Source organism: Xenopus laevis, chromosome 7S (genome assembly GCF_017654675.1).
Source record: "Xenopus laevis strain J_2021 chromosome 7S, Xenopus_laevis_v10.1, whole genome shotgun sequence".
NCBI classification, from domain to species: Eukaryota; Metazoa; Chordata; class Amphibia; order Anura; family Pipidae; genus Xenopus; species Xenopus laevis.
This window is the reverse complement of record NC_054384.1, coordinates 98,740,404-98,767,820: the sequence shown is the minus strand read 5'-3', so window position 1 is coordinate 98,767,820 and position 27,417 is coordinate 98,740,404. Positions and strand designations below refer to the sequence as shown.

The following is a 27,417-nucleotide window of genomic DNA, read 5'->3' as shown; positions in this document are numbered from 1 at the left end:
GGACTTCAGTTTTGAATAACAAAAAAGGACAGCCATAAACCGCTAGTTTAACTATGTACAAAATAATACTGTTGTACAAGGCATAACGGATTCAGATGGATCACTTCCAGGGCGGGAGGCCCTGTGTCCCACAGACTGCTGAAAAGAAAAGGAGTTTCACAAAATCCTCTTTTCTCTTGCAGTTGTCTGTGGGGACATACTAAAGCTGTCCTGTTTTGTTGGGTGGGAGGAAGCGAGACCAATTGCCTTAAACAATGGCAGCCTGTAGCAACTTCCTGCTGAAGTGTGCCTCAGATGCCGCAAGCTGTTCTGCAGATTGGTTTGGTGGAGGCCTGTTTCCGGCAAGCCCAAGATGTATAGATTCCCCTAGTGGAATGGGCTCTAATATGTGACGGAAGGTTCTGGAATCTGGCCACATAAGCTCATTGTATGGCCTCCCGGATCAAGCTGGAAATGGTGGTTTTAGAAGCAGTGGAGCCCTTGAATTTCCCTAAATGCAGCACAAGTTAGAATTCTAGAGCCCAAACCAGATTGAGAGAGTGAAGAGTGACGTTGTGGGCAGAATGATGGGATGGTGATGTCCTAGTTGATGTGGAAGGACAAGACCACCTTGGGTACAAAGAATGGGACCACCTGATCAGGATGGAAAACCAGGGGAGGGTGACAAGAAAGTTCTGAGACTCTACTTTTGTAGAAGACCAATTTTCTTGCTGCTATCATGGTTTGAATGATCATCAAGGAGAACACTTTGCGTTCCAGATTGAGCATTCCCAGGTTGGGTTGTAGGGTCCCTGGGAGAGAATGTTCAAGCGAGACAGCAAAAGCCATGGAACTTCCCTGTTGAGATTGATAAGCTTGGAAAACCAGGCTCGGCACGGCCAGTGCAAGTATATCAAAATTATGGGGCACCGTTCCCTCTGGATCTTTAGAATTACCCTGGGGAACTGTGGAACTGAAGGGAATGTGTATCCAAGATGGAAGGTTCATGGTGCACTCGATGCGTCTACCGCGAGCACCAGTGAGTCCCGGTATGCAGCCAATTTAGGTATGCCGGAGGACAGATGACATGCCCAAGAGGCTGCTGCTAAGGGCTGTTGTGGATCTATATCTGTACCCTATAGCCCAGTACTGCTGATGCCGTGGGGGAGTCATGCACTTCCGGGACTGGGGAAGAAGGCTCAACTTCAGTAGCTCTAGTACCTAGAAAAAGGTCCATCTGAACTCCCTTCTGCCATGGTACCAATGATAAACCCTATTAAGGAATGATTTTTTTTGTTTGTGAATCAAAATAAATTTGGTGTACAGCATGTGCTGTAAAGGATATGCCTTAATATAAGGAGCTGTTCTCCATGCCTTGATTGCTTCTTTCTCCTCACTATAAGCCCCAGTGTCTGAGCGTGCTATTGCTGGTGCGTGAAGTCCTCCAGTTGCACGGGGGTGTAGCAAGATAAGGAATCTGCTTCTTTCCTATTGTCCTGCCTCCTGGTGGTGGATGCTATACCCATGGTCCCTGTGTGTCCCACAGACACCTGCAAGAGAGATTTCCATTTCGGAGATGTCTATAAATAGCTGCAATGCATTTAGATACTGTCATGTGCCTTCCTACTCAAAGCTAGAGGGGTCTTTCCACCTCCCAGTGAAGTTTATTTTAGGGGTTCCCAGGTGGTTCCTTAATAATAATGTTTTATTGCAGTCATTGGCAAGTGGACTAGCTTATCATTTTGTTAATAACTTTTTTTTTACTTCAGACTTGAAACGTTCATTCTCTCCTAAACTGCCATTGCTTTTCTTATGCCGCTCTCTCTCTTATGCTGCACTTTTAACTAAATATGCATGAGTGAGCCCAAGGTGTAATTTACAATTAATGACATGCCTCCTTTTAATACAGATATTTCATAAATGGATACCAAAATGTTTTCTACCTTGACATAAACAATAGCAACTGTTTATTGTTACTCATTCTGCAATCTCATCCACGCTACGAGTTTAAATCACACTGGTTCTACCAAAGGCATTTTGTGGAAATTTATGAAAGTATGAATCAGTTAATGATTTCCCTGCTCTAACCAAATCAATTATCAACTATTTGGAACATTCAGCTGCAAAATAGCATGACTGACTTGCTTGTTGTAGTCAATAAATATAAGGTTGAGGGATAGCCGCTTCTGAGCACTTTTGCCATTTAAAGTCATTATATTTTTGGGATTTCAATACCCCAACTGTTTTCTCCAGGAAAGAGATGAACATAACTGCAAAAGCTTCCTTTACTGACTCAAGGATCTCCTGGCACTTGCTAAAATACAATAAATTGGACACTGGCTTTAAAAGGCCACCGCAGAACTTAGGCTACTAAAACAAAGGCTGATTACCCTATTTAACTCTACACTCAACAGACCAAATGCAAAACTGTTATCACAGGCACTGGGCCAAAATGACAAGTAAAAGCAGTTGCCTGAATGACATAGAAGTCGGTGAGCTGTGATTGACAGCTTAAACCCACTGATGCTGCAGCACATTGCACAAAATAGCTATAGTACGGCTATGTGAATTTTTACTGATCTGTAACCTGCTCTTCGTGAAAACAGTCTCATCATTATGTATTCTACAATTATCTCAAGGTTAGGAATAAACAAGCAAGGAATATGCAGCTGGTAGCTTTGGTAGTTTTTCTTTTTGCATTGCTACCTGTTCCCATGGAGTGGTGTGGTACTGAACCCTTCAAGCCTGCTCATACCCAGTTGCCAGACATTCCCTGGGGTTTAGAACTCTACTGTAATCGTGTATACATAAAATAAAACGGAGTATAATCTGATTTATTGCTGTGTTGTATAGTTTCTGTACACATAGCTGGAAAATTCAAAAAACTGGCACCATTTCCAGCGCAGATCAGATGCGCTCATCACCTTAAAGGGATTGTGTCATGATTTTTATGATGTAATTTTTATTTCTAAATTACACTGTTTACATTGTGAATATTTTGCTCTACGTGTCATTTTGCCTTGTCACGTGCTTTCAGAAAGAGACAGCACTTTAGGATGGAACTGCTTTCTGGCAGGCTGTTTCTCCTACTAAATGTAACTGAATGTGTCGCAGTGGGACCTGGATTTTACCACTGAGTGCTGTTCTTATATCTACCAGGCAGCTGTTATCTTGTGTTAGGCTGTCCATAGACACAAAGATCCGATCGTATGAATCGAGGATTCGTACGATTTTCAGACCGCGTGCGGAGAGTCCAGACATTTTTCGTCAGACGGAGATCGGTCGTTTGGTCGATTGGACAGGTTACCGTAATACATTTCTGTTGGCTGCAGATAATATCTCTGCATGTATTGCAGATCATACGGTTTTCAGTGGGAGACTGTCACTAGCTTTTGTCCGACATAACTTTCGTTCAATTGCTGTCAGGGGCAGAACATTGGCTGATCTGTTCTTTACTACTTTATTTGATCTGAATGGTTAATGCCAGGTCGGGAGATGGGGAAGTCCGATCATTCGAGGATTCGAACGATCGGATCTTTGCATCTATGGCCAGCTTTAGGGAACAGCTATCTGGTTACCTTCCCATTGTTCTGTTAGGCTGCTGTGGAGGGAAAAGGTAGGGGGTGATATAACTCCAAATTGCAGTGCAGCAGTAAAGACTGAAGTTTATCAGAGCACAAGTCACATGACTGGGGGCAGCTGGGAAACTAACAATATGTCTAGTCCCATGTCAGATTTCAAAATGTATAAAAATATAAAAAAAATCTGTTTGCTCTTTTGAGAAAATAATTTCAGTGCTGGGGTGCCAAAATGTTGGGCACACACCAGTGAAATATATTGCTTACTACCCAAGCACTGCGCTGGCATCTCCTACCTTTAGATCTTAATTCCTTTGCCAATTAGCAGCTGTCATGTCATGTAGAAATTGCACAAGGGATTCCGGGGACATCAATCCTTGTTTTGCGGAAAAAACGTAGCAATCTATTTCACTGGGAAATGCCTAACTTTTTGGCATCCCAAGTTAAATAGGATTTTCATGTCCTCTAACATATTAGGCCTCTATTTCTAAGCTGGAACAGAGACAGGGAGCTCTTTCTGACCTGTACAGATAGCGGGCTCGGACATGGCAAGGAAGCTTACTCCAGGACTCAAAGGCTTTCCGTGCAGCTTTAACTGCAGTCTCCACATCCTCATCCTCTCCTTGGATTGTGGTGGCCAGAGCCTCCCCTGAAATATGGAGAAACATGATTCTAAATTCAAGTCTTAAAAGTGAACTACTAACTCACTTTCCCACATCACATTCCATAATGAAAACTCACTCACTGATACTTAACTATCATCTACAGCCAGATCCTTACTGTACCATATAAAAATTACTATATAGGCCCTATGCAAAATCCTTAGCAAAGAAAGAAAACGACACACTTTTCCAAACAAATCTGAGGTAAGTTACACTGCGTCCAGACACCTCTTCTTTTGTATGATAACTTTTCTTGAAAAAAATACCGGCCTTCCCTTTTCCCCTATTAATAACATTGGGATCAAGGCGGTAAAATACAGAGCAGGTGGCAACCCTATTTGTATGTATGATGATGATGATGCAGCAAAGGTAAAAACCCTCAGGAATGAAATATGGATACATTTAAGTGTAAAAAAATAAGTATTTTATTTTGTGTGACATTTATTACATGTTGTACTGGTGTGAATCTGGAAGTCAAACACACAGCTGCCCATAGATTTATGAGAAGGGCACACAGAATTACCTGTAGCTGGGTTCTTGGTGGTGTAGGTCTTTCGGCCTTCAGGTTTTAACCACTTGCCATCAATAAAATGTCCAAAGCTGCGCTGATGAGAATCAAGCCAAGCCTACAAGACAGCAACAGGGTTAAAGAATATTCATGTGGGAAAATGGATTCTACCATCAAGTAAGGCAATTTTTCTGACACAAATCAAAGGACGGCTTTTTAAATTAATGAAACGGAACAGCATGTTGCTTGTTTCTTTTTTTGTTTGCTTTTTTTTTTATAGTGACATCAATGCTGGCAAAAAAATAGATTCAAACAGAACCAGGCTCGAGATGCTACATCTTATGTTATGTGTTGTTGTACCAGCCAAAGCCAACCACAGATGGTGCTTCAGGAAGGGGGTATATTCTGGGGCTCTTTGTTGGATAAGTGGGGGTTGTTCTCCTTTAAAGTTGTTGTTCACCTTTGAGTTAACTTTTAGTATGATATAGAGAGTGATATTCTAAGACAATTTGCAATTGGTTTTCATTTTTTATTATTTGTGGTTTTTGAGTTATTTATCTTTATATTCAGCAGCTCTCCAGTTTGCAACGTCAGCAATCTGGTTCTAGTGTCCAAATTACCCTAGCAACCATGCATTGATTTGAATAAGAGACTGGAATATGAATAGGAGAGGGACTGAATAGAAAGAGGAGAAATATAAATTCTGTCACAAGAAACTAAAGAACATGAGTGGCAAATCAATATCTGCATCAGTACTAAATACTGTTGAACTCAAAGATGTAAGTAAAGAAAACTATACCTTTATAATAATAATAATAATAAATAATAAATATACCTTTATTAGAATATAACATTTATAATGAATACTAATACAATAATCACCTTTGATACATAGTCACATAGTCACGTCCATACATAAAGATATAGATAGTTATCTATTGTCTGTACACGTCCATACATAAAGATATAGATAGTTATCTATTGTCTGTACCTTGAACAAATAAATGAGTATTTATTAGTTATTTGAGTTCTTTCAAGTTAGGTACAAAGGTAACCTATGGGTTTGTGCGTTCAGGCTCTGGGACTGAGTTAAAGAGGTGGTTCACCTCTAAGTTAACTTTTAGTATATTATAAAATGACGAATTCTAAGCATCTTTTCAATTGGTCTTTTTTTATTTTTATTTTTTATTGTTTTTAAATTATTTGTCTTTTTCTTCTGACTCTTTCCAGCTTTCAAATGAGGGGTCACTGACCCCATCTAAAAAAAAAAACCAAATGCTCTATAAGGCTACACAGTAGTTTTTATTACTCATCTTTCCATTCAGGCCCTCTCCTATTCATATTCACATCTTCTATTCAAATCAATGCATGGTTGTTAGGATAATTTGGACCCTAGGAACCAGATTGCTGAAATTGCAAACTGAAGAGCTGCTGAATAAAAAGATAATAACTCAAAAACCCCAAATAATAAAAAATTAAAACTGATTGCAAATTGTCTCAAAATATCACTCTCTACGTCATACTAAAAGTTAATGTAAAGGTGAACAACCACTTTAATGTAGTACATCTAGTATGCTCTGCCAGACCCTTAACTTCTGTCATCCCCAACAGCCTTTACCCACCTATAAATCCATAAATTATCAAGGAGGACCATTATATTATTTACACCCCAAATGTAAATGATAATAATAATCATAATTTCTGCGTCTATGCAGTATCCATTCTGACATCCAAATACTTCTTGCTTAGGAGTTAATTCCTACTGTCAGTACACCTTTAGATACATTTTAACAGTGAAAACAACAAACAGCACATATCCATCTAAACATGGAAGGTACCTTTGTCCTGTACTATTGACTTAACCAACGAGTAATCCATACTGTAGAGAAAACAGAAGGAAGGTCACTCAGCCCTATCATAACGGGCTGGTTTTCCAGGCACTGATCTTTTAAGGTGCAGCAAAAAGGCAGGTGGTAGCAATGAAAATATCCTTCCCAGAAATACCATGGCACCCTGTTATCAAACCTCAATTTACATCCATGGGCCAAATGGTGTAATTATTAGGTCACTATATATATATATATTTTTTTTTTCAGTATTTTTAGAAACTAGAAAGGGAAAATTATATTTTAAGATAGGGCTGTAATACAGAGTAAGCACGTTTAGTCTCACCTCAAAGGACAAACCAATCCACTTTCTGTATAAAAGGGCAGTGGCACAGTGTGCCTCCATTTTTGCCAATTGTATGTTTTTGGAGTGTGGGAGGACAGCAGAGTACCCAGTGAAAACCCCCTACCCCATTAAGAAAGAGAGCTAAGAGAGTAAAATAGACAAACTAGCATAAAAATAAATAGATTCATATAATTCCAGAATGAAGGTTAGAACAGAGAACGAGCAGAGGGGTGCTTCTGGCCAGTGGCATAACTAAAAATCTTAAGAGGGGCACGGCCCCTGCCCCGCCTCCACCCCACTCACTCCCTGCCTGGCTCCACTCACTCCCGCCTGGCTTGCGCCCCTCCTATTTGCTGCAGGTAAGAGAGCGTCTGGGAGTAGGGTTTTTTAATAAGCTATAGAGGAAGCACCGCTGCGACTGCGGGGTCTGCTTCCTCTATAGTTACGCCACTGCTTCTGCCCAACAATACATGCTTGTCTAACCCACTAAGTTTCTTTGTTTTATATAAGAAATATTTTTCCCCATTCTGATAATTCCAGATATCCCAGAGCTTATGCTTTAATATTGTCAGGAAAGATTCTGACATTATAGTTTATAGTAGGTGGGTACTTGGTTTTTAGACTGGTGACGGATGGTTAATACTCTTAGTACTGGCAGAAATCACAGCCCTTTTTTGTACTTAGTACTCGCTGGCAGAAATCACAGCATTGGGTAGCAATTAGAACTGCCAGCAATCATTTCACTGGGGACTTGATAGCATTGACCATAATCAATCCATTCAAAAGTATTTAATCCTGGTAATAGTCACAGCTAGAAGTGATGGTAGTCACTGCACTATGGAGTCGCTATAATAGCAGCAGGCAGGAGTCAGTACAGATAGTAATCTACAGGACCGTAGTTGAGACTGAAGGTAATTAGGGGTGGATTCATGCATAGGCTAAAGCTGGCCGCAGACGCAAAGATCCGATCGTACGAATCAACGTACGATCGGACTTCCCCATGTCCCGACTCGCCACTAACCATTCAGATCAAATAAAGTACAAAAGGGGCCGATGTTCTGCCCCTGACAGCAATCGTACGAAAGTTATGTCCGACCAAAGCTAGTGACAGTCTCCCTCTGAAAATCGTACGGTCAGTAATACATGCAGAGATATTACCCGCAGCCGGCAGAAATCTTTTAACCTGTCCGATCGACCAAACGACCAATCTCCGCCGGACGAAAAATGACGGGACTCTCCACACATGGTCCGAAAATCGTACAAATCCTTGATTTGTACGATCAGATCTTTGCGTCTATGGCCAGCTTTACCTAGGCTACAACTTAGAGGTCCAGTATGATTAGGGGCCCATCTAGCTTTTTTTAAATTATTTATCTTTCAAATATTTATTTTTATTTGCACTGGGTCCGGTTGGGTGCATCTGAGATAAAAAGGCAGGCAAGGCGCATGCTTGCTGCCGGATGCGTGCAGATCCAGACATGCCTGCTAGTGATGTGCTGGCCGAACCAACAACCGCGGGTTGGGCGGGTTTGGGCAGACCTCTCTCCCCCTTTTGCCCCCATTATAGGGACCTGCCTGCCCTGCCCCTTTTGTGACATCATTGGCGGGGCGGATTGGCGAGGGTCTATAAAAGGAAAGGTGGAAGTCGGGTGCAGGCGGCACGGATCGGGGACACACTAGGTTAGTTTTTAGTCAAGTTTTTCTCCACCAGCACATCACTAACGCATGCACCTGAGCGCTCTACACTGGCTCGGTTTAGGTGTGCCACTGAGCGTAATGTCTGCACTAGCGATGTGCGGGACCCGCTGGTCGGATGAGTTCGGGCTTACTCCTGCACAAAATGGTCGGGCGGTAGTGATGTGGGGGCTGACCCGATACCCGTGGGGCCCGCGGGTTTATCCGCGGGACGGCTGGGTTCGGGTCGACCTCGCACTGCTTCTCGCGGGCGGTGGGCGGGTGCGGGTTGAGCTATTCTACTGCTCTCCCCGCCCGCCACCTTCAAATGCCGGCTTCCGTTACGGTTTTATAGTCCCGCGTCTGCTCGGCCCGCTTGTGACGTCATCAGCAGGACGGGTCAGCGCGGGTCTATAAAAGGACCCCAGAAGCGCAGGTGCGGGCGGGCGGGCTGGAGCAGGGCAGGTTAGGGTTGGGTGCAGGTCAGGAAAACCCTGACCCGCACATCACTATCGGCGGGTCCTGGTCGAGCTCTTCTCCTGCTCTCCCTACCCGCGACCTAGCAGTTCTGGCTTCTGGCGCCGGAATTTATATACTTCCCCCGCCCCTTTTGTAACGTCAATGCGGGGTGGGAGTGGGTCTATAAATAGAGGGCAACAGCGGGCCTGTGCCAGGAGTGTTTTGGGAGAGGGTGGGTTAGGGTCAGATGCAGGTCGAGAAATTCTTGACCCGCACATCACTAGTCTGCACTATGCAGTAGTCAGAGTAAGACTTAAGGTGGCCATACACGGGCCGATAAAAGCTGCCGACAGACTGTGTCGGCAGCTTATTGGCCCGTGTATGGGGGCCCCCGACGGGCTTGCCCGATCGAGATCTGGCCGAAAGTCTGCCAGATCTCGATCGGTTTAAAAATCCCGTCGGATTGCGGCCGCATCTGTTCGTTGATGCGGTCCCGCGATCTGACCGCCCGTTTGCCGAATGCTAGGATCCGATCGTTGGGCCCTAGGGCCCACGATCGGATCTGCCCGATATTGCCCACCTCAAGGTGGGCATATCGGAGGGAGATCCGCTCGTTTGGCGACATCGCCAAACGAGCGGATCTATCCATGTATGGCCACCTTAATAAGAATAATCGCAGCAGCAGCCAATAATCAGTAGTCACAGCAATTACCTCACTGGGCAGTAAATGACACAGGCAATAATCCCAACAGCACACACTGCATGCTCAGCACAGGTAGTTTAGCCCTTTGGTGCTACAGTAAGCTTTAGTTCAACTAAAACTGAGGGTCTGTCATTGCCTCTGCCTGGCCTTGCCTCATGAAACAGACAAATAAGAGTAAAAATAAAGTGGGCAGCCATATAACATCCTCACTTATGGTTCCTAGAAGGGCAGGTTTAGAGGATGTGAGTGGCAGCTATAACTCGCCAAGAGAAACACGAGAACAAGCTCTCACCTGAGCTATATTGGCAGCCTCCGGGGCCGGCCCGTACTCCATGCTAAAGAAAATGTCCTTAACCGAGTGTTTGTCCGCTCCAGTGGAGGCAGCCATAGTTAAAAGCGGAACTTGTGCACACTTGCTGACAGGATTATTGACAAGAAGGGGGCGTGAAAGACAGGGGGTGGAGCCAAAGCTGACACGCGGCGAACGTCGGCAGAATGTGTCTCTGAGGCGATAATACATTTTAGGGCTTTGTGTTCGTTTCATATTGACGTTATGCAAATAGGATGGAAATTCCTCATAGAAACGATGAAATGTACGATATGTATCAAATAGAGGACGGACTTCCAAAGACCGGAAGAAGGTCAACCGGAAATCCAGCGTCAGCGTTGATGTTGAGAAGCCTAAATGCGGCCGTGGTTGCTAAGGTGAGGTGGAACGTGATGCTCTTATGGGAGGGCACAGTTTGGATCATTTGATGGCGAGCGCTGGTACTTGTGAATTGTGTGTTTGTGTGGAATCCTGTGGAGCCAACGAAAGCTGCACTGGGGCTCGTTTAATATCTGTGGGCAAACCAGTCACACTTTTTCGCAGCTGTCTGAGTAACGCAAATCAAGTACTTGCCTGGTTGCTGTGGGTTACTGCCCATATACACATTTGCACAGTGTTAAAGGGGAACTCCATAAAAACATAATTTAAGCTTTTTGAAAAGTAAACAGAATTTCAAGCAACTTCGCAATATACATCAATTAAAAAATCTGTAGACTTTTCATGATTTGTAATGGTTTCGGACAGTTCCCTAAGCCAAGCCCCCTGCTGATCTGTCTGACTACTTTGCTGAGCTGACTGACTAATGTTACTTTGTATCAACAGCCATCTGTCCTTAGCCTGCATCCTCCAAACCCCACAATTCCCTGCACATGTGATTTCAATAAGGAACATCTCAGTGCAATGCATTGTGGGTTATGTAGTTCCTGCATGCTGTCTGTAAACTGTGGAGAAGTGGTTACAATTTGTAACATCAGTGTTTAGTCCCTCCTTCCCTGCCAGGATTTCAAATGATGCAGAAAGAGAAGAACTGTTAAACAGCTGGATTTCAGCATAGAAATTGCCATTTATTCATACTTTTTGGAGAAACAGGTAACTGTGATGGGTATATTAGGGGTTTCTGTGTTATGTGGGACTAGGGTTGCCACCTTTCCCTGTGGCTCCAGCCGGACAGGGGGTGGTCCCGTGACGTCAGTGGGCGTTCCCGTGACGTCAGTGGGCGTTCCCGTGACATCAGTGGGCGTTCCCGTGACGTCAGTGGGCGGTCCCGTGACGTCACGGGGCGGAGCTATGACGTCGCGATCGCCGATTGGCCGATCGCGGCGTCAATCAAGCTAATTCCGCCCGGTTTTCCTTATTTGGAAAACCGGGCAGGAAGCATTGAACCGGGCAGCCCTTCAAAATACCGGGCTGTCCGGTTCAAAACCGGACAGGTGGCAACCCTATGTGGGACTCTTTATCAAATTTTGGTTTGGAAGCTGGAGTTCCCCTTTAATCAATGAAGCCTGACTTGGTATTAAAGGGGTAGTTTGCCTTTTGGTTAACTTGTAGTATGTTATAGAATGGCTAATTCTAAGCAACTTTTCATTTGACATTCATTTTTTTTATAGTCTTTGAATTATTTTCCTTCTTCTGATTTTTGTGTTCTTTCAAATAGGGGTCACTGACAAATGCTCTGTACGGCTACAAATGTATTGTTATTGCTACTTTTTATTACCCATCTTTCTATTCAAGCCTCTTCTAAGCATATTCCAGTCATCCATAACAATCCATGTTCAGGGTCAGACTGGGCCGGTGGAACACCAGGAAAAAACCCGGTGAGCCCCAGCATTCATAGACCCCCGCCGGGCCCAGACCTGCTCCCCTGGCTGCCTCATAAAAATTAGCTGTTGCTCTGCAGTGTGGTGCCATTCGCACATGCATTGGCGCATCTTTCAAGCTCGGCATTTCTTTTGTGCTTCTTTCGCACCCTTCATTTTGCAGCCCTGTTGGGTGCCCAAGGCTCCAGTCCAACCCTGTGCATGGTTGCTAGGGTGATTTGAAAAATATATATATATATTTTATTATTAAAGAGGATATTACGCATTCCTATAGAGCTATTGGAACATTGGAGGGGAAAAGAGCAGACTGAATGTGAAGGCTCACTCTACGTGAAGGCCCATAAAAACCCACCTAAAAATCACACTGGTTGAATAAAAGGATATGGTAACGACTTTAAAGGTGAAGGAGAAGGAGTACCCCCTTCATAGAGTGTGTGACCACCCACAAACAAAAAATAGTACACTTATATTAGTCAATTGTCCTTTTTGTCTATCCTCAAACTGTTTTGAGCGCTGGTCCATCTATATTTACATTACCTGATCGTTACATCCTAAGGAGAACGGATATTGGTCACCGGCAGAGGAAGTGGACCAAAGGACCCAAGATAATTTTTATATTTATTTCTTTTACTGTTATATGTTAGGTACGACCTATTGTATTGAGCCTAGCTGAGATTGAAGGAAACAAACATTTCTGAACTCTTCAAAAGTTAACAGGTCTGCTTTGAGTGGTTTGTAATTAGAATTGATTGGATATGCCCTGCATTAGCTTGCTGATTCTCAGAATCTTTTTTTTGCTGAATATTTGCATTACTACTTATACCCTATTTCCCTCTGAGAATAGCAATTGCTTAAAATAGATGCTGCTCTTCCTTTACTCATATAAAATCGCTCTGCAGACCGGAACCACTTGGCATCACTTAGTCACAGTTATAAATAAATGCAAATATGGAATTCGGGAATGTTCTCTGCCCTCATAGTTTATATATAGGGTATATGAGTACTAGCTTTAAAGCAAGACTGCCAGGTAATATGATCCTATTTAAAGCTATTCAACTAGTCTTAGTTTTAACGCCAAGGCAGCATTGCTTAAATGAAACCTTAATATACAGTAGAACCCCCATTTTACATTTTTCAGGGAAAAGTATTATGCATAATATATAGGTGGGACCACAAAACAACAATGTAAAATGAGAGAAATCTTAAAATAAGGGGAAGTGAAATTGAGATTTCGCTGTATTACGTGTTTGTATTTTCGTTCATGCACATTATTTCTGATTGCCTTATAGTTTGCATCCTGGCCTTGCAGGATCCTTGTTAAATGTAACATTTGGTTGTATATTCTAGGTGCTGACCATTACCATGCCAGTGCAACGAGTATAGTAAGGCTATATCGGGGAAGGTTTGCAACTGTCTCCAAATCCTATACAATATATAGGTCCAATGGATCCAAAGACAGGTATAACTGTTTGACTTTTCCCAATGTTTGGGGCTGGGTCATAACACTATATAATAAATATGCTGTGTCATGGGAGTGTGCTTGTTCTGCTTATTGAAAGCTTACAATTAATCCATATTGTTTAGGTGGCTCAAACATTTTCTTCATCGTTTTGTATGGGTTCACTGCCACAGCGGCTTTCAGAACTAACTTAGGGTTTTAGATCAATTATGTTCTATGAATTGAGTGGTAACCATTGCACCCTAACTAATAGCACTGAATTAATAATGGATCACCCATATCACTGGACACAGCCAAAGTGTTTGACCCAGTCCAATAGCAATACTTTTACCAATATGGATTAGGGCCTTGTTCTTGCAGCTGAATCAAAGCCCTTTATAAACACCCCCAGACTTAGGTTTTGGTTAATGGTACACGTTCAGTGGAGGTGGGACTAAAACGCAAGACTAGGCAGCAGTGCTCCCTATGCTTTTTGATTTGGCCACCGACTATTCAAATAAGGGAATCTCAAATATTTGAAGGGCTTAAATTAAAGGATGTCACAAATTCTTTCTCTATATCCTGATGATATGCTCATTTACCTGGCAAACTCCAACAACAAGTTGACAAAGCTACTACAGCTAGTTTCTGATAAAATTCAATTTTTAAAAGGTTGGTCATTTTCTCTATAGATCCCTTTCCTGGCAACACGTCCCTATTATGCAACAGCTGCAAGTGGTGTCCCCCTTTAAGTATCTGGGAATAACAATTCACTGTTTCACAAAATATTCACTAAATATGAAGCTCTCAATCTATCCCCAAAAGTGCAGTCTTTAGTCTCTAAAGCCCATGTGTGGCAAGACTGTCCGATTTCCCTTCCGGGTAGAATCAATTTTCTTATCAAGCATTTTTCTCCCAAAATTTATTTACACCTTCCACAACTCTCCTATTACCCCCTGAGCACAGTGGTTAAAATATTTAAAGCACCTACTACTAAAGGAGGCCTTTTGCTTTCTTATCTTAAACTCTGTTTCTGGGCAAGCCAACTGATCTATGAAGGCTGGTGGTTTACAACCTACTACTGACAATCCAGCCATCATGCTCAAAGCCATGACATTGGGCTCTTTGGATGCTCTAGCCCAGGAGTGCCCATACTTTACTAATGCGAGATCTACTTTTAATAATGTCCTATTATCTATTATTAACTGATTTTTTTGGTGTTCCGGAGTGGTGCCTGCCCGTTATTCAAGGTTTCTGTGTGTCGCTCCCCTTTGCTGAAGGTCTGGGGCATGAGCACCTGGACCCATTGTGGAAAGCAGTTAGCTTGTCCTTTCACCTATAATATCCATGCTTCCTATGGATTTCATTTCATAGTACACAGAGGCCCACTAAATACTGACTTTTTATAGCAGCCCCTCTGGTATCTGCTGTTAAATTGCAGGAATTCATACCTGTCTTGCCACATCTATCCACTGTTGTCCTGTGTTACCAAATGAGTTGATTCTGCCTCCATTTTGGCCAGAGCCTTCGTATAACACATCATCACCAATCCATCAGATTTCCCATATTGGGACAGTGATTTCAGATTATGACCCAAATTACAGTGGGGACCAACAGACATGGATTGGCCAACCTTGTTGCCTCGTTCATCTCCATATATGTACTAGGCTTTTTGGGATCATCTGAATATAAAGACTTATATGCTAAGAAAAACTGCTTTCCTATTGAATGTACAGAATAGCTTTAGTTTTGAGCTCTTGTTTTTAACTGAATTTTACAAAAAGCAATTTTTTTAATTTATGGTTGCGATAGTTTGAATCTTCCCTATGTCTTTCTGATTGAATTTTTTTATTGTTGTGAGTGGCCCTACAATAGACCATGCATCTTTCCAGGAAGTGACAATCTTTACAAGGGAATGAGAACTAGGTCGGCAGTATCCCACAGGGGTCAAATTATCTCCCTGGGTCCACACTATGTTGCAACTTAATTGCCATGGAAAAGCCACCAGTTACTATTCATAATGCCAGGCAGGCAAAATTCTAAGGCCAATCGTACATGGAGCTTTTGGATTTTCTAAGAGGAAGAACCCTGTATGCTAAAAAAAACCAGTGTGATTGCTATTCTTAAAGGGATATGTGACTTGTGCTCTGATAAACTTCAGTCACTCTTTACTGCTGTACTGCAAGTTGGAGTGATATCACCCCCTTCCCCCCCCCCCAGCGGCCTACCAACAGAACAATGGGAAGGTAACCAGATAGCAGCTCCCTAACACAAGATAACCGCTCCCTGGTAGATCTAAGAACAGCACTTAATAGTAAAATCCAGGTCCCACTGCGACACATTCAGTTACATTGAGTAAGAGAAATAACAGCCTGCCAGAAAGCAGTTCCATCCTAAAGTGCTGGCTCTTTCTGAAAGCACATGACCAGGCAAAATTACCTGAGACAGCTTTCCAGCATTAACATCCATTACATGCCATTCCACAATACAACATATATGATGTTATAAAAATAATGGATAAAGGCTGACTTGTGTTTGGTACGTGTAGAGCCATGGAATTTAGGGTGGAAATAATTACAATAAACTAATTGTTTTATTGGTAATATTTTCAATTCAGTAGATTTTGAAGGCTTCAGGTTTAGTACAATTTATGTAGTCCTATCTGATGTAAGTGCAGTAAAAGAACAGAGTGAGTATGTCTAATGGGAGTGGTGGCATTGCTCACACTGTCTCTCATTGGAGCCACTAGAGAATAAAAACAGAATAAAAGAAACAAAGAGCAGTTCTTCTAGCAGTTGCTGGCGTGCACCATGCGGCAGCGGAGGATCTTCAGGTAGTTGTCTATCTTGTTGGAATCCCTCCGGAAACAGTGCAGTAAGTGATAGAGGGCATAACTCTCAGAATCTCCATTTGGCATCCTGGAATCCCCCGGGGTGAGCCATTGAGGGTAGAATTCATCTCCCAGATTGCTTTGCATCTAAAGTTAAGGGCATTGTTATTTATGCTGGACCACAGCATTGACATTACCTGGCTTGTGTGATTAATAAGAGAGGCAGGCAATTGATGAATAAATAACCTAACATATACATTTATAAACATAAGGGGTGAACATAACAACCAATCAGATCCTTGCTTTCACAATGATTAAAAGCTTACTGTTTACATGCCCCTCTAAATGTATGATAATATAAGTTTCTACTGATTGATTAAGATGCTATAGATTCACTTGCTTTGGGTATGTAGGTACTTACCCTTCCAGCAATCCTATCAATCCCTCCCTGCAGGATCTTTGCATGCTCCTCAACTTCTTTCATTTTGCTCGCCATGTTGTCTGGAGCCTCCAGTGCCAAATGTTGTAAGGGCTGGTTCCATGAGCGCAGTAACTTCTGCACAAGGTTAATCAGGTCGTCATGCTGTTGATCCAAAGAAAAAAGTTAAGTACAAGTGTAAATCCTGTGAATGCAGAGGCCAAGTCAGTGCTGACATAGTTTGCTAATGGGGCAAAACTAAAGTGACTACTCATTGGGTCAATGTTGGCATTGGTCCTTTGGATGATAAGAAGTTTATCTGTTTGCAAACAATTGGTTGGGAGGGATTAATCAAACCATAAATGCATTTTACATTGTTGACATGCAATAGAATAGTGGCTAGCACACCATCATTTCAGTAGTAACCCAAAAGGACAAATCCCTTAGCAGCAATTATTGGTCTCCTGTATAAAAGCAAGAATCTGGTTGCTGGGGGTTACTAGACTTCTTACAGACTTTGCAAATGTTACTTTATCCCACACGTTGCAAAAACACATGGGGGCAGATTTATTAAAGGGCGAAGTGGCCGTCGCTAGGGAAAATTTGCCAGAAATCCCAATCTGCAGGGACATCGGCAATTCACTAACAGGTGCAGACGACCGTTCGCTAGCAAAAGAAACCATCGCTAGCATTGGTTCGCACGCTATTGGCAGTCGACTTTTCGCTCTGGCAACTGGTCGTTGCTCCACAAATTCACTAAGTGCGGATTTTAATGAACGTTACCCCTTTCGACAGAGTTGACTTTGCCACCTTAGACCAGACGAACTGGTAAAATGAAGCTACATCTTCCTCAATCTTCACTTACATCATATCCTGTATGCCGAAGCATTGAAGTTGAGAAAACGCTGGCGACTTTTCCTTTTTTTTAGCGGGATTGCCTGCAAAAGTTCTAACTTGAACTTTTTTCTCCAGACATTTGAGGGCCATGGAACATTCATTTTACAGTGGGCTCATGTGTAGGGCATTATATGATCTCTTTTGTCTTTATTAAGGTTCCTTGTACATTTGTAATAAAAAAGTGGTAACCTCAAGCATTTGCACCAACATCTCTAATAAAGACGTCCATACAACTTTAATGTACCCGCCCTATTCAAATTGACCTAAGTGTAAGCTCACTAGCAACTTTTCGATAGGCATAAATGAACGCTAGGGAATCTTCGCTATGAAATGCTCGCACTGAAGAAGTATCGCTAGCAAAAAGTCGCATTGTTCGGTGCCCAGGAAGCAACTTCGCATTTTAGTGAATTAGTGTAGTGGTAACGAATTTGCACCTGGTGAAGTGTGTGAAGTGGTCACTGGCGAAAATTCGCCCTTTAGTAAACCTGCCCCATGTAGAGCAGCTTCTAACTGTGACTAGATACAGGTATGGGACCTGTTATTCAGAATGCTTGGGACTTGGGGTTTTCCGGATAAGGGATCTTTCCATTTGGATCTGCATACCTTAAGAGGCCCATTAATCAAAGGTTGAGTTCTGAATTCATGTGAATTTTTTTTTTTACAATAATAAATTTGAATATACTCACAATTCGACTGGGATGTTATTTAAGAAAAATTTTGAATGTCTAATATTCAATCGAATAGTTCCGACCCAAAAATTTGAATCGTATTCGAATCGTGCGAATCAAGTTTTTCACCGAAAACCCCCCTCAAATGTCATGAAGGCTATTAACATCTCCAAATGGCTCAACGGACCTCTGCCATTGACTTGGCAGGAACTCAGCAGGTTTTAGTTGGCGAATATTCGAATTAGGACTGTTTCCATGGTCAAGGTGTGATAAATCTCATATCCTAATTTACATTCGAATACGGGGATTAAAATTTGAATGTGTGAATTCTGATACGAAAAGAAATTCGAATTCTAATATACTATTCGACCCTTAATAAATCTGCCCCTAAATCTACAAAAAAAATAATGTAAACATTAATTGTTTTGCCTTCAATAAGGATTTACTATATATTAGTAGGAGTCATGTAGAAGGTACTGTTTCATTATAACAGAGAAAAGGGAAATCATTTTTAAAAAATGTAATCATTTGATTATAATGGAGTCTAGGGAGATGGCCTTCCCATAATTCAGAGCTCTCTGGATAACGGGTTTCTGGATACCTGTACTACACTTTTCCATCCATATTCCTTTGAGACAAATATAGAATCTGGACCTCATGTTTCTTCCATGTCTGCCTAGATACAGGCTAGTCAATGTGTAGGAGATTAAAACCTTAAAAAACACTGTCCAAAAACAGCTTCTTCACATGTGTTTTAATATATTCTGGGAACTTAAATTAGTACCACTGGTTGCACTGGTTATGCAGAGGACTCAAGACAAGGCTTGGCACTTAGATAGCCTGATGAGTAGTGATGGGCGAATTTATTCGGCAGGCATGGATTTGCGGCAAATTTTCTCATTTTGCCACCCAGCGAATGTTTTCGCGAAACTGTGTGCGGAAATTCGCCATGGAAAATTTGCAGCGACAAAAAAAAAATTGTTGCGCATCAAAATTATTTGGACGCCCGTTGACTTTAATGCATTTGGACAAAATAGTCGCACGTATGAAAATTTTCGCTCGTGTTAAAATTGTAGCGAATCAAAATAATTTTGACAACCATTGACTTCAACGCCTTTCACTGTTTTTTTGCCGTTTCGCAAATATTTTGCTGTTTTTGCAAATTTTTCGGTGAAGCAAAATGGGAAAGATTCACCCATCACTACTGGTGAGTACTGTACAGGGTAGCAGATGTTTATGGACATTCTTCTCCAGCTGTTGGGACTGGACACCCATAAAGTGTTTTCTAATGATTTAAGCCACCCATGTGCTCTTAGGCGTATCGGCAAGCTTAATAAAGCCATGCAGTAAGCAGACATCTTTGCAGCCTTGCGTTTTTGTGGTGATTTATAGAATGGAACTGAAGTGGTAAACCTGAACCTATTACAGGAAAGGAGCACCTGCATCAAAAGTAAGGAGGTCGGTGGAGAGTGGGGAATGTGTGCATTTGATATTGTGCACTGGAGAAAATTTCACTAGGCATTAGGTCCAACAGGTACAAAGGCTTCACAGATACCCCAATACATTTCTCTTGTTACTGGTAACTATATCTAATCCTGACACTGAAACTATCTATAGTTTCCCTTCCTTGTTGCTGTACAGATGCAAAGGGCCCAAAGTGGAGTAACACAAACTTAAATGACACTCATTTGTGCCGTTATTCTGTATGTACGTACGTGTGTCTGCAAAGCCTGGTCCTTGTCCTCTGGGGTACTTAGGGAGGAGGTGTGACAGCTGATCATGGCTTTCCCTAAAATCTGACGGCCTTGGGAAAACCTCTGATCCTGTAACCAAAGAGTTCACATTCATTAGTTTCACTGATTGTTTGTAAATAACCACCTTCCTTAACCACAATATCAAATGACCCTCTTTGATCTTTGACTAGACACACAATAAATACTTATACTTATTAGATGGTTTTAAATGTCCATATGGTGTCTGTGATGTGAGACTCAATGAGCTTGTTTACTGCCTAATTTGGGAAGAAGAGCTATATTTAATATATCAAGTCATCTGGAGCTGGATGCTGGTCTTCTAGTAGAGACTGCTTAAAGAGTTTGGTTACATATAACTAATTCTGTATATTCTCATGATACCTTTGGATGTAGACATACAGTAAGCATTTAATAAGGCTAACCAGATGCCTCACTCCTACTTACTCTAATATTTAGTTATGAAACAAGAAGGTAACCCAGTGGTTTAAGGGGCAGATTTATCAAGGGTCGAATTTCGAATTTGAAAAACTTCGAAATTCAAATTCAAAAAAATTGAAATTAAATCAAAGGGGTTTTTTTTGGCCGAATAGGTCAGTTTTCGATCTAATTCTAATCGTACAAATCGAAGTAATAGCGCATTCGAATCGTGCCATTCAAAGAAAACTTTGATTTTTAAAATTCCACTAATTGACTCCAAATAGGTTGTAGGAGGTCCCCCATAGGCTAAAACAGCAATTTGACAGTACATGATAAATTTCAAAATTCGAATTTTCAATTTTTCTTCAAATTCAAATTGAATTTGGACTATTCCCTAGTCGAAGTACACAAAAATTAGCTCGACATTCAAACACCCCTCAAGCTAATATTTGTGTACTTCAACTAGAGAATAGTCCAAATTTGATTTGAATTTGAAAAAAATGAAAAAATTCAAATATCAGTTTATCATGTACTGTCTCTTTAAAACTTCGACCATTCACCATCTGAAACCTGCCGAATTGCTGTTTTAGCCTATGGGGGACCTCCTAGGAGTCAATTGGTGGACTTTGAAAAGTCAAAGTTTTTTTGGGGAAAAACTTTGATTCAAATTCGTTCTAATGCGCTATTATTCAATTAGTACGATTTGAATTCGGCCAAATATAGACCTATTCAATCAAAAACAGACCTATTTGGCCAAAATAAAACTTACATTTTTTTTTTTATAAATTTTGGTTAGTCAAATTTCGAAGTTTTTTTAAATTCGAAATGTGACCCTTGATAAATCTGCCCCTTAATGTTTGGGGTTTATAGGAAGAGGTACATTAAGGGTCAGATTTATCAAGGGTCGAATTTCGAGTTCATGGGAGTTTGTATAAACTCCCATGAACTCAAAATTTGTGAAAAAAAACGACCAGTTGAAATTATTTTTTTAAAAAAACACATTTTTCGAATTTGGGTGAAAGGGATTGATCCGCAAACTCAAATCAAATTCGAATCAAATCATTCACCAAAATGTCTCCTATCAACTCCAAATTGATCCCAGGACGTCCCCCATTGGCTAAACCAGCAATTCAGAAGGTTTAAGGTGGCAAATAGTCGTATTTGAATTTTTAAAGAGCCAGTACATGATAAAGTTCAAAATTCAAATTCAAATTTTTTTTTAAAACTCAAATTGAATTTTAACTATTCCCTAGTTGAATAACACTAAAATAAACTGGGAAATTTAGATATTTTAAATTCGAATTTTCACTTCGACCCTTGATAAATCTGCCCCCAGGTCTGGGCTATACTCACCAGGTCCTCATACATCTCTGTGGACAGGGAATGGATATAGTGTGATAACTTTATAGCTCTGTCGAAGAGGTCACTAAGCAGAACCTGACACTGGAAGCTTCCAGGAGTACATATTGGCATAGAGGATACCATCTTTCTCATCACTAACACATCAGACATCAACAGTGCAAGGAGCATGATACCTGGAGAGGAGATCAACAGTAAATACTAGGTAACAATAAATAATAGTTTCAGATACCTATAGCTGTACCACAAACCTCATAGCTGCTAAACTTTTGCTAAAAGGGCTTACATTTTTAGAAATTTTAACACGTAATCTTTACATTATTTTATATATGAGATGACACAGTTGCCTAATTTGTGGTAATCCATCAAAGCCAAATGGATGTTTGCCACACTGTCCTACACAAGTACAAGTAACTCTCAACTGAGAACGCTTTTTTCACAACTTCTGTGCTTCCTTACTGATGGCTTGTCTATTTAAGGGTGCAAAAGAACCCCTAAACTGTTACAAAAAGATCCTCTTTTCATCATAATAGGGCTAATAGTTGAAATGTCTTCATAATCCAAGAATATCTAAGACAATAGATAAGTGTTCGTCTGTAAATTAACTTCAAGCTGGTCATCCTTCTACTTCTTTGAGTCCCTAATATGCGTAACTATGGTTTAACGTATATTTTCCCTTTACAGAAGAGTTATTCCATGACAGAATTCAAGTACATAGTATAAAACAGATTGTCATGCAAAGGTTACCTCTTCTTGAGCTGGCCATAGTTAGGATATGTTCTTCTGTGAGGCTCTGCTTGACTTGTGGATCTCCAGCCCTGTGAGGCCACCAGCTTTATACCTTCTATCCCCATGATCACCTGAAGAACTCTCTTCCTTGACATCACAGTGGTAATCAGAAACCTAGACACCTAATTTCCTTACATTCATATTTAGGATAGACATGTAGCTGGGTTGAGTGCTTTTAGCAATAATGTTTGTATTTTTAATGTTTTAATTATTTTGTTCCCAAATGTCAACCCTTCCTCAACTTATAGCCAAGCTATGTATGAACTTCTAACCTCACACCAGCTTATAAAGATTTTAATTAAGCATATATAAATAACATTGTGGACCTGCTTTCAGAAGTAGACACCTGACACCCAATAACTTGCCCAACAGCAGCCAAAGTAGCAGATAAAGCAAAGACTTGAGAATAATGTTGTATGTTAAACATAAATGTTGGATAGATTTGCCACTGTGTCTGGGCAAGAATATATTTTCTAATGAAATAATGGTCACATTGTAATAATCAGTTGAAGGTCAATTTCAAAAGATGTACTGTTCATGGAAACTATGAGGCTAAGTAATAAATTATTTTTAGTTTTCTACTTGTCTGTAACACATAGCAACCAATCAGCTGGTACTGCTTACTAGTCAGCTATTTGAACACACACACTCAGGGTCATTCATCAATTTGCCCATGGGCAGTAACAAAATTGCTGCATACATTGTTCTACTTGCAACTGCCTTTAAAAACCTAATCACTGATTGGTTGCTCCGGGTTGGGGTGGTCCAATGATTTCACAGGGGAGGGACGGTGACATTGTGAGCGGGCGGCAATATAGTTCATGCATGGTTGACCCAGACAGCTTTTGGAAAACCGAACTGTCCAGGTCAAAACCAGACAGGTGGCAACCCTAGCTGCAGTATTTCTGGTCAGGTGATCTCCGAGGCAGCACAAAGACCATCACAACATGGGGGCTCAAGGGAAAAGATATAAAATATTTTTATTTATTTAAATATTTATTCCTGTTTGGCAAGATTATTTAATATGCCATTTAAGATGTAAACAAGTATTAATCTGGGGGTATAGTTTTCCTTTAAACATCAAATCTAGGGGGCATGTGAGTTATAACACTTGGTTCATGCCATCTAGAGCAATATCCATTAGGAGTGTATATGTTTTCTGCCTTTTTAACTGGACAGATAAGAGCACTTAATAAGGCTGGCTGCATGTCTATAACAATTAGGCTGATCATCATTTATACTGAGGGTCTTGTATGAATGGACTATTCGATTCTCATTGGCCAAGATGTTCAGGGTGTTGTTTTATTCTCCCTCTATCTGATACCTGACAAAAGAAATGAAAAGTTGTATGATCCAAATCTATTTTAATAAATTACGTAAAATCCCTTGCAAATAGCTTAGTTAGTGCAGGGCAATAGCTACAGTAAGATCCTACAGGTTCCCCCAACATCTGGGTCTATACAAATAAGCATAAATGAGCTCAGCTGTTGCAGAAGTCTTGGCCACCAAATTGCCCACATACATACCAATCATTTAGATTGAATTGTTTGAAGGCTTTGTGTGATAAAAAGAAGGAATGGGCAAGCAGAATATGATAGAATTATGTTTACTCAGCTGCATGCATAAGTTTGATGTATATACTTGATAGTAGCTGCATGGGCAAAGGGGTTCCCTCCAGTCGGTGGCTGACTTCTCACAGCCATAGGTTACAGTATATTACAGCCTTTATTGACTATTCACTGGAAGTCATGGAAACCATGTTTGGATGTCTTCTTGTGTGACCAAATGCTTTCTACACCCTAGAGTTCTCCCCAAAATATTTTACTTTGAGAATATTGTCATTTTTTTTTCTCTTGGTATCCTGTAACAGTGTGGGTGGCTGATTGGCACCTTCACTTTTCTACTGCATAGTCAGCCTCTACCAAATTTCATGTTGTGTTTTCTCCTTTTAGCTGTTGAAATAAGCTTCGTCCCAATGGCAAGAATTAAATATTGGCCTATGTAGTCAAATAGACTGACAGAGGCCCTATCCCTTGGTACATAGCTGTGCAAACAAAATATAGAACATACATTTCTATCTCAGATATACACATATAAATATAACAACACTTGTGCAGACGATGATAATTAACTGTGAAGATTGGAACTTTGTTCCACTCTATAGCACAGCCAGCTCATCATTAATACAAAACCTGTTGCAGGGAGGTAATGAGATATGCAGTGTTGTGTAAGAGCTGTGTAATGCATTCATGAATATTTGTATTCAACCCTGAGGGCTCTCTAAGCCCATGAGATCTTTTTACATGACAGACAGTGGGTTAATTAAGACTCTATCATGAATAACCTAGTGTGTTAAATATAAATTCTGTATTTTTACAAATAGTCATCTTTTTACAACGTCCTTAATGTTGTATCATTTTTAAGGAGAGAGATGCTTATTCTTTCTTTCTTACTTGGGACTTTCAGAAGGCTAAATTTTCTTTCCACTGGACCCAAAGCAGCTCTTAGCTGTTAAGGCCTCCACCTTAGGAATGTGGGTGTTTTAGGAGATACAAGAACTAGGAACACAAGGAATTGACAAAGTTAATGTCCAATAATGAAGTCAACCAGCTCTGCATCTCAAGACCACTCATGTCTGTGAAAATTGGGGGCTCTCAGGTCATTAAAGACATTTTTGTGCACCATATTGTATAGTTTAAGAACACACAATATTTGTTTTATTATGGTTTTTCTTGCTTTGAGAAATTTATAGGAAAGGCCCACTGTGTTTCATTCCAAACATTATGGGCTGGATGTTATTTCTAAAAAGTCTAGCTGACCACCAATTGTATTATGGGAACAGACGTTGGTTTTTCTTGCCCTTAGAAAAGAGGATGGATATTAAAGGCTATATGCAATCTCCAAGGTCATCTGAAACCCACCATAACTGGTACCTTCTACCTTGTGAGCCATAATCTTTTCATCTACTGTATATATGAAGTATGTGCTGGGATCGGAAAGACATGGTGATGCCAACATCCCAATGCTAGTTATTTGTCACCAATTCAAAGACCATTCCAGACCCAGTTTTGATGTCCACCTATAGGTGTTACTTGCTGGGTATGCCTTACATTTCTTTTCTTTCTTCTAGTTTCTACCTTCTAGCTAGGTTCTCTAGCAGTTGTTATATTTATTCTAGCTGGGTTCTCTAGAAGTCATTACTTTTCTTCTAGCTGGGTTCTCTAGAAGTCATTACATTTCTTCTTGTTGGGTTCTCTAGTAGTCATTACATTTCTTCTAGCTGGGTTCTCTAGTAGTCATTTCTTTTCTTCTAGCTGGGTTCTCTAGAAGTCATTACATTATTTCTTGCTTGGTTCTCTAGTAGTTATTACATTTCTTCTAGCTGGATTCTCTAGTAGTCATTACTTTTCTTCTTGCTGGGTACTCTAGTAGTTGTTGCATTTCTTCTACCTGGGTTCTCTAGTAGTCAATACATTTCTTTTAGCTAGGTTCTTTAGAAGTCATTAAATTTCTTCTTGCTGGGTACTCTAGTAGTCATTACATTTCTTCTAGCTGTGTTCTCTAGTAGTCATTACTTTTCTTCTAGCTGGGTTCTTTAGCAACGAGTCGTTACCACCGGCACCCACCAACACTGTGCTGTGTACCTCATGCCAGACTTTTATCTGGAGCAAGATGCACAGTAAAGTAATTCCTTCCATGCATGATCATTAAGGGGTGTATTATTGCACTTCCATTCAGGGAATTTATGAAATAAATGCAGAGAAATCTTGTACTACATTGGCCACATGATCCATCTGATGCATTATATAATCACAGAAAAGGCAAACGGAGTGTTAATGTTCTAAAGTGTTATCTTTTTATGAAGCAATTAATCTCTTAATCGCTTATTTATCTCCATGCTGCAAAGGGGATAGGGAGACCCGAGCATGGAACTAACGGTTAGCGCCAATTAGTACATGATGCCTACAGCCACTAAAATTACTTTTTTTCTGAGAAATAAACAACAGCAGTCATAGATTTTTCTATAAGGCAAATATTACAAAAGGTCAGCCGGTCCCTGTTTAACTTGTCATTAAATCATTGCCTCCAGATTTATTCATATTCATATATCTCATTCCTAATGCTTCCTGTGGATTAACTCTCATCAACTGGATTATTGCTTTCTTTTTAATACACATTTCCACCCCCTTTTCTCTACAGATTTGAGGTTCTTGTGCAAATGTAAACAATTAACAGTTAAGCAGTAACACTAATATGGGCTTCTATAAAAATGTTGTCATTAGTGAAGAATCGAACAGCGGAACAATGAATTTGTGTGTGTGCAATATAATGTATAATTGGCAGTAATACTATTCCTTTTCTTGGCCTCCATTCTTTTGAGGTTCCATTCCAGGGTAAGGTTAACTGTTATCGAAAGGGGGTTCAGATATGAAAGGGTTCCAGCAGAGCAGCAGCTGTGGTGTGGAAAAGTGGGGCAACAGTATAATAAGGTGACGGCAACAGAAACATTTTATGTCTGTGTTCTTAGAACCCCATGAAGAGATATAGTTTTACTTCATATAAATATAGCATTCCACATCCCAAAAAGATTTTTTTTCCCTTGAATCTAGCTGCCGTTGATTGAATTTTATAATTTAGTTAGGGAGTTTGCCCCATTTATTGTCAAAGACAGAACAGAATAAGAAATAAAATTCCAAACATAAAAATGGGCAGATGAAAGAGGGTAACCTGTCAAACCAATTTTTATCAGTGATGTTTTTGTACACATTCAAATCACTGCACCTGTAAATAAGTGTAACAAAACCTACCTGCCCTGGTGGTTTAGTGGGGCGGCGGGGATGCCCGCCGCGTGGTCCTCCTCCTGCGCCATCTTGCATTCCTTAGGGCGCGCGCCTGAGTGTTGTTTATAGGTGCAAGCACGCTGCCGTGATTGCGCCAGCGCGTTTTCGCGCGAATGTGCACGTTTT

At 40.8% G+C, this 27,417-nt stretch overlaps 2 protein-coding genes across 2 annotated transcripts in view; both read right to left on the bottom strand.

The window, feature by feature from the left end:
* The window catches only part of aldh16a1.S (aldehyde dehydrogenase 16 family member A1 S homeolog), a 32,213-nt gene extending 22,092 nt beyond the window's left edge, over window positions 1-10,121 (bottom strand). Inside the window, 3 exon segments of the mRNA NM_001096186.1 lie at window positions 4,080-4,206; window positions 4,743-4,845; window positions 10,028-10,121. Coding sequence (NP_001089655.1) covers window positions 4,080-4,206; window positions 4,743-4,845; window positions 10,028-10,069 — 272 coding nt within the window. The 5' untranslated portion in view covers window positions 10,070-10,121.
* Window positions 10,122-16,106: 5,985 nt separating this feature from the next.
* Window positions 16,107-22,427, bottom strand: prl.2.S (prolactin, gene 2 S homeolog). The gene is made up of 5 exons (XM_018227169.1): window positions 22,409-22,427; window positions 21,656-21,837; window positions 19,847-19,954; window positions 16,570-16,731; window positions 16,107-16,295 (listed from the first exon to the last, which is right to left on the bottom strand). Exons 1-5 carry the CDS (start codon window positions 22,425-22,427, stop codon window positions 16,107-16,109), a joined length of 660 nt encoding a protein of 219 aa, XP_018082658.1.
* Between the last annotated feature and the right edge of the window lie 4,990 nt (window positions 22,428-27,417).

Coding starts and splice junctions, on each gene's coding strand:
- prl.2.S (XM_018227169.1), bottom strand. Junction 16,732..19,846: donor ACCAGGCTTTGCAGACACAC/GTACGTACATAC, acceptor TTGGATCAACAG/CATGACGACCTGATTAACCT. Junction 16,296..16,569: donor TTGATAGGATTGCTGGAAGG/GTAAGTACCTAC, acceptor CCTTAACTTTAG/ATGCAAAGCAATCTGGGAGA.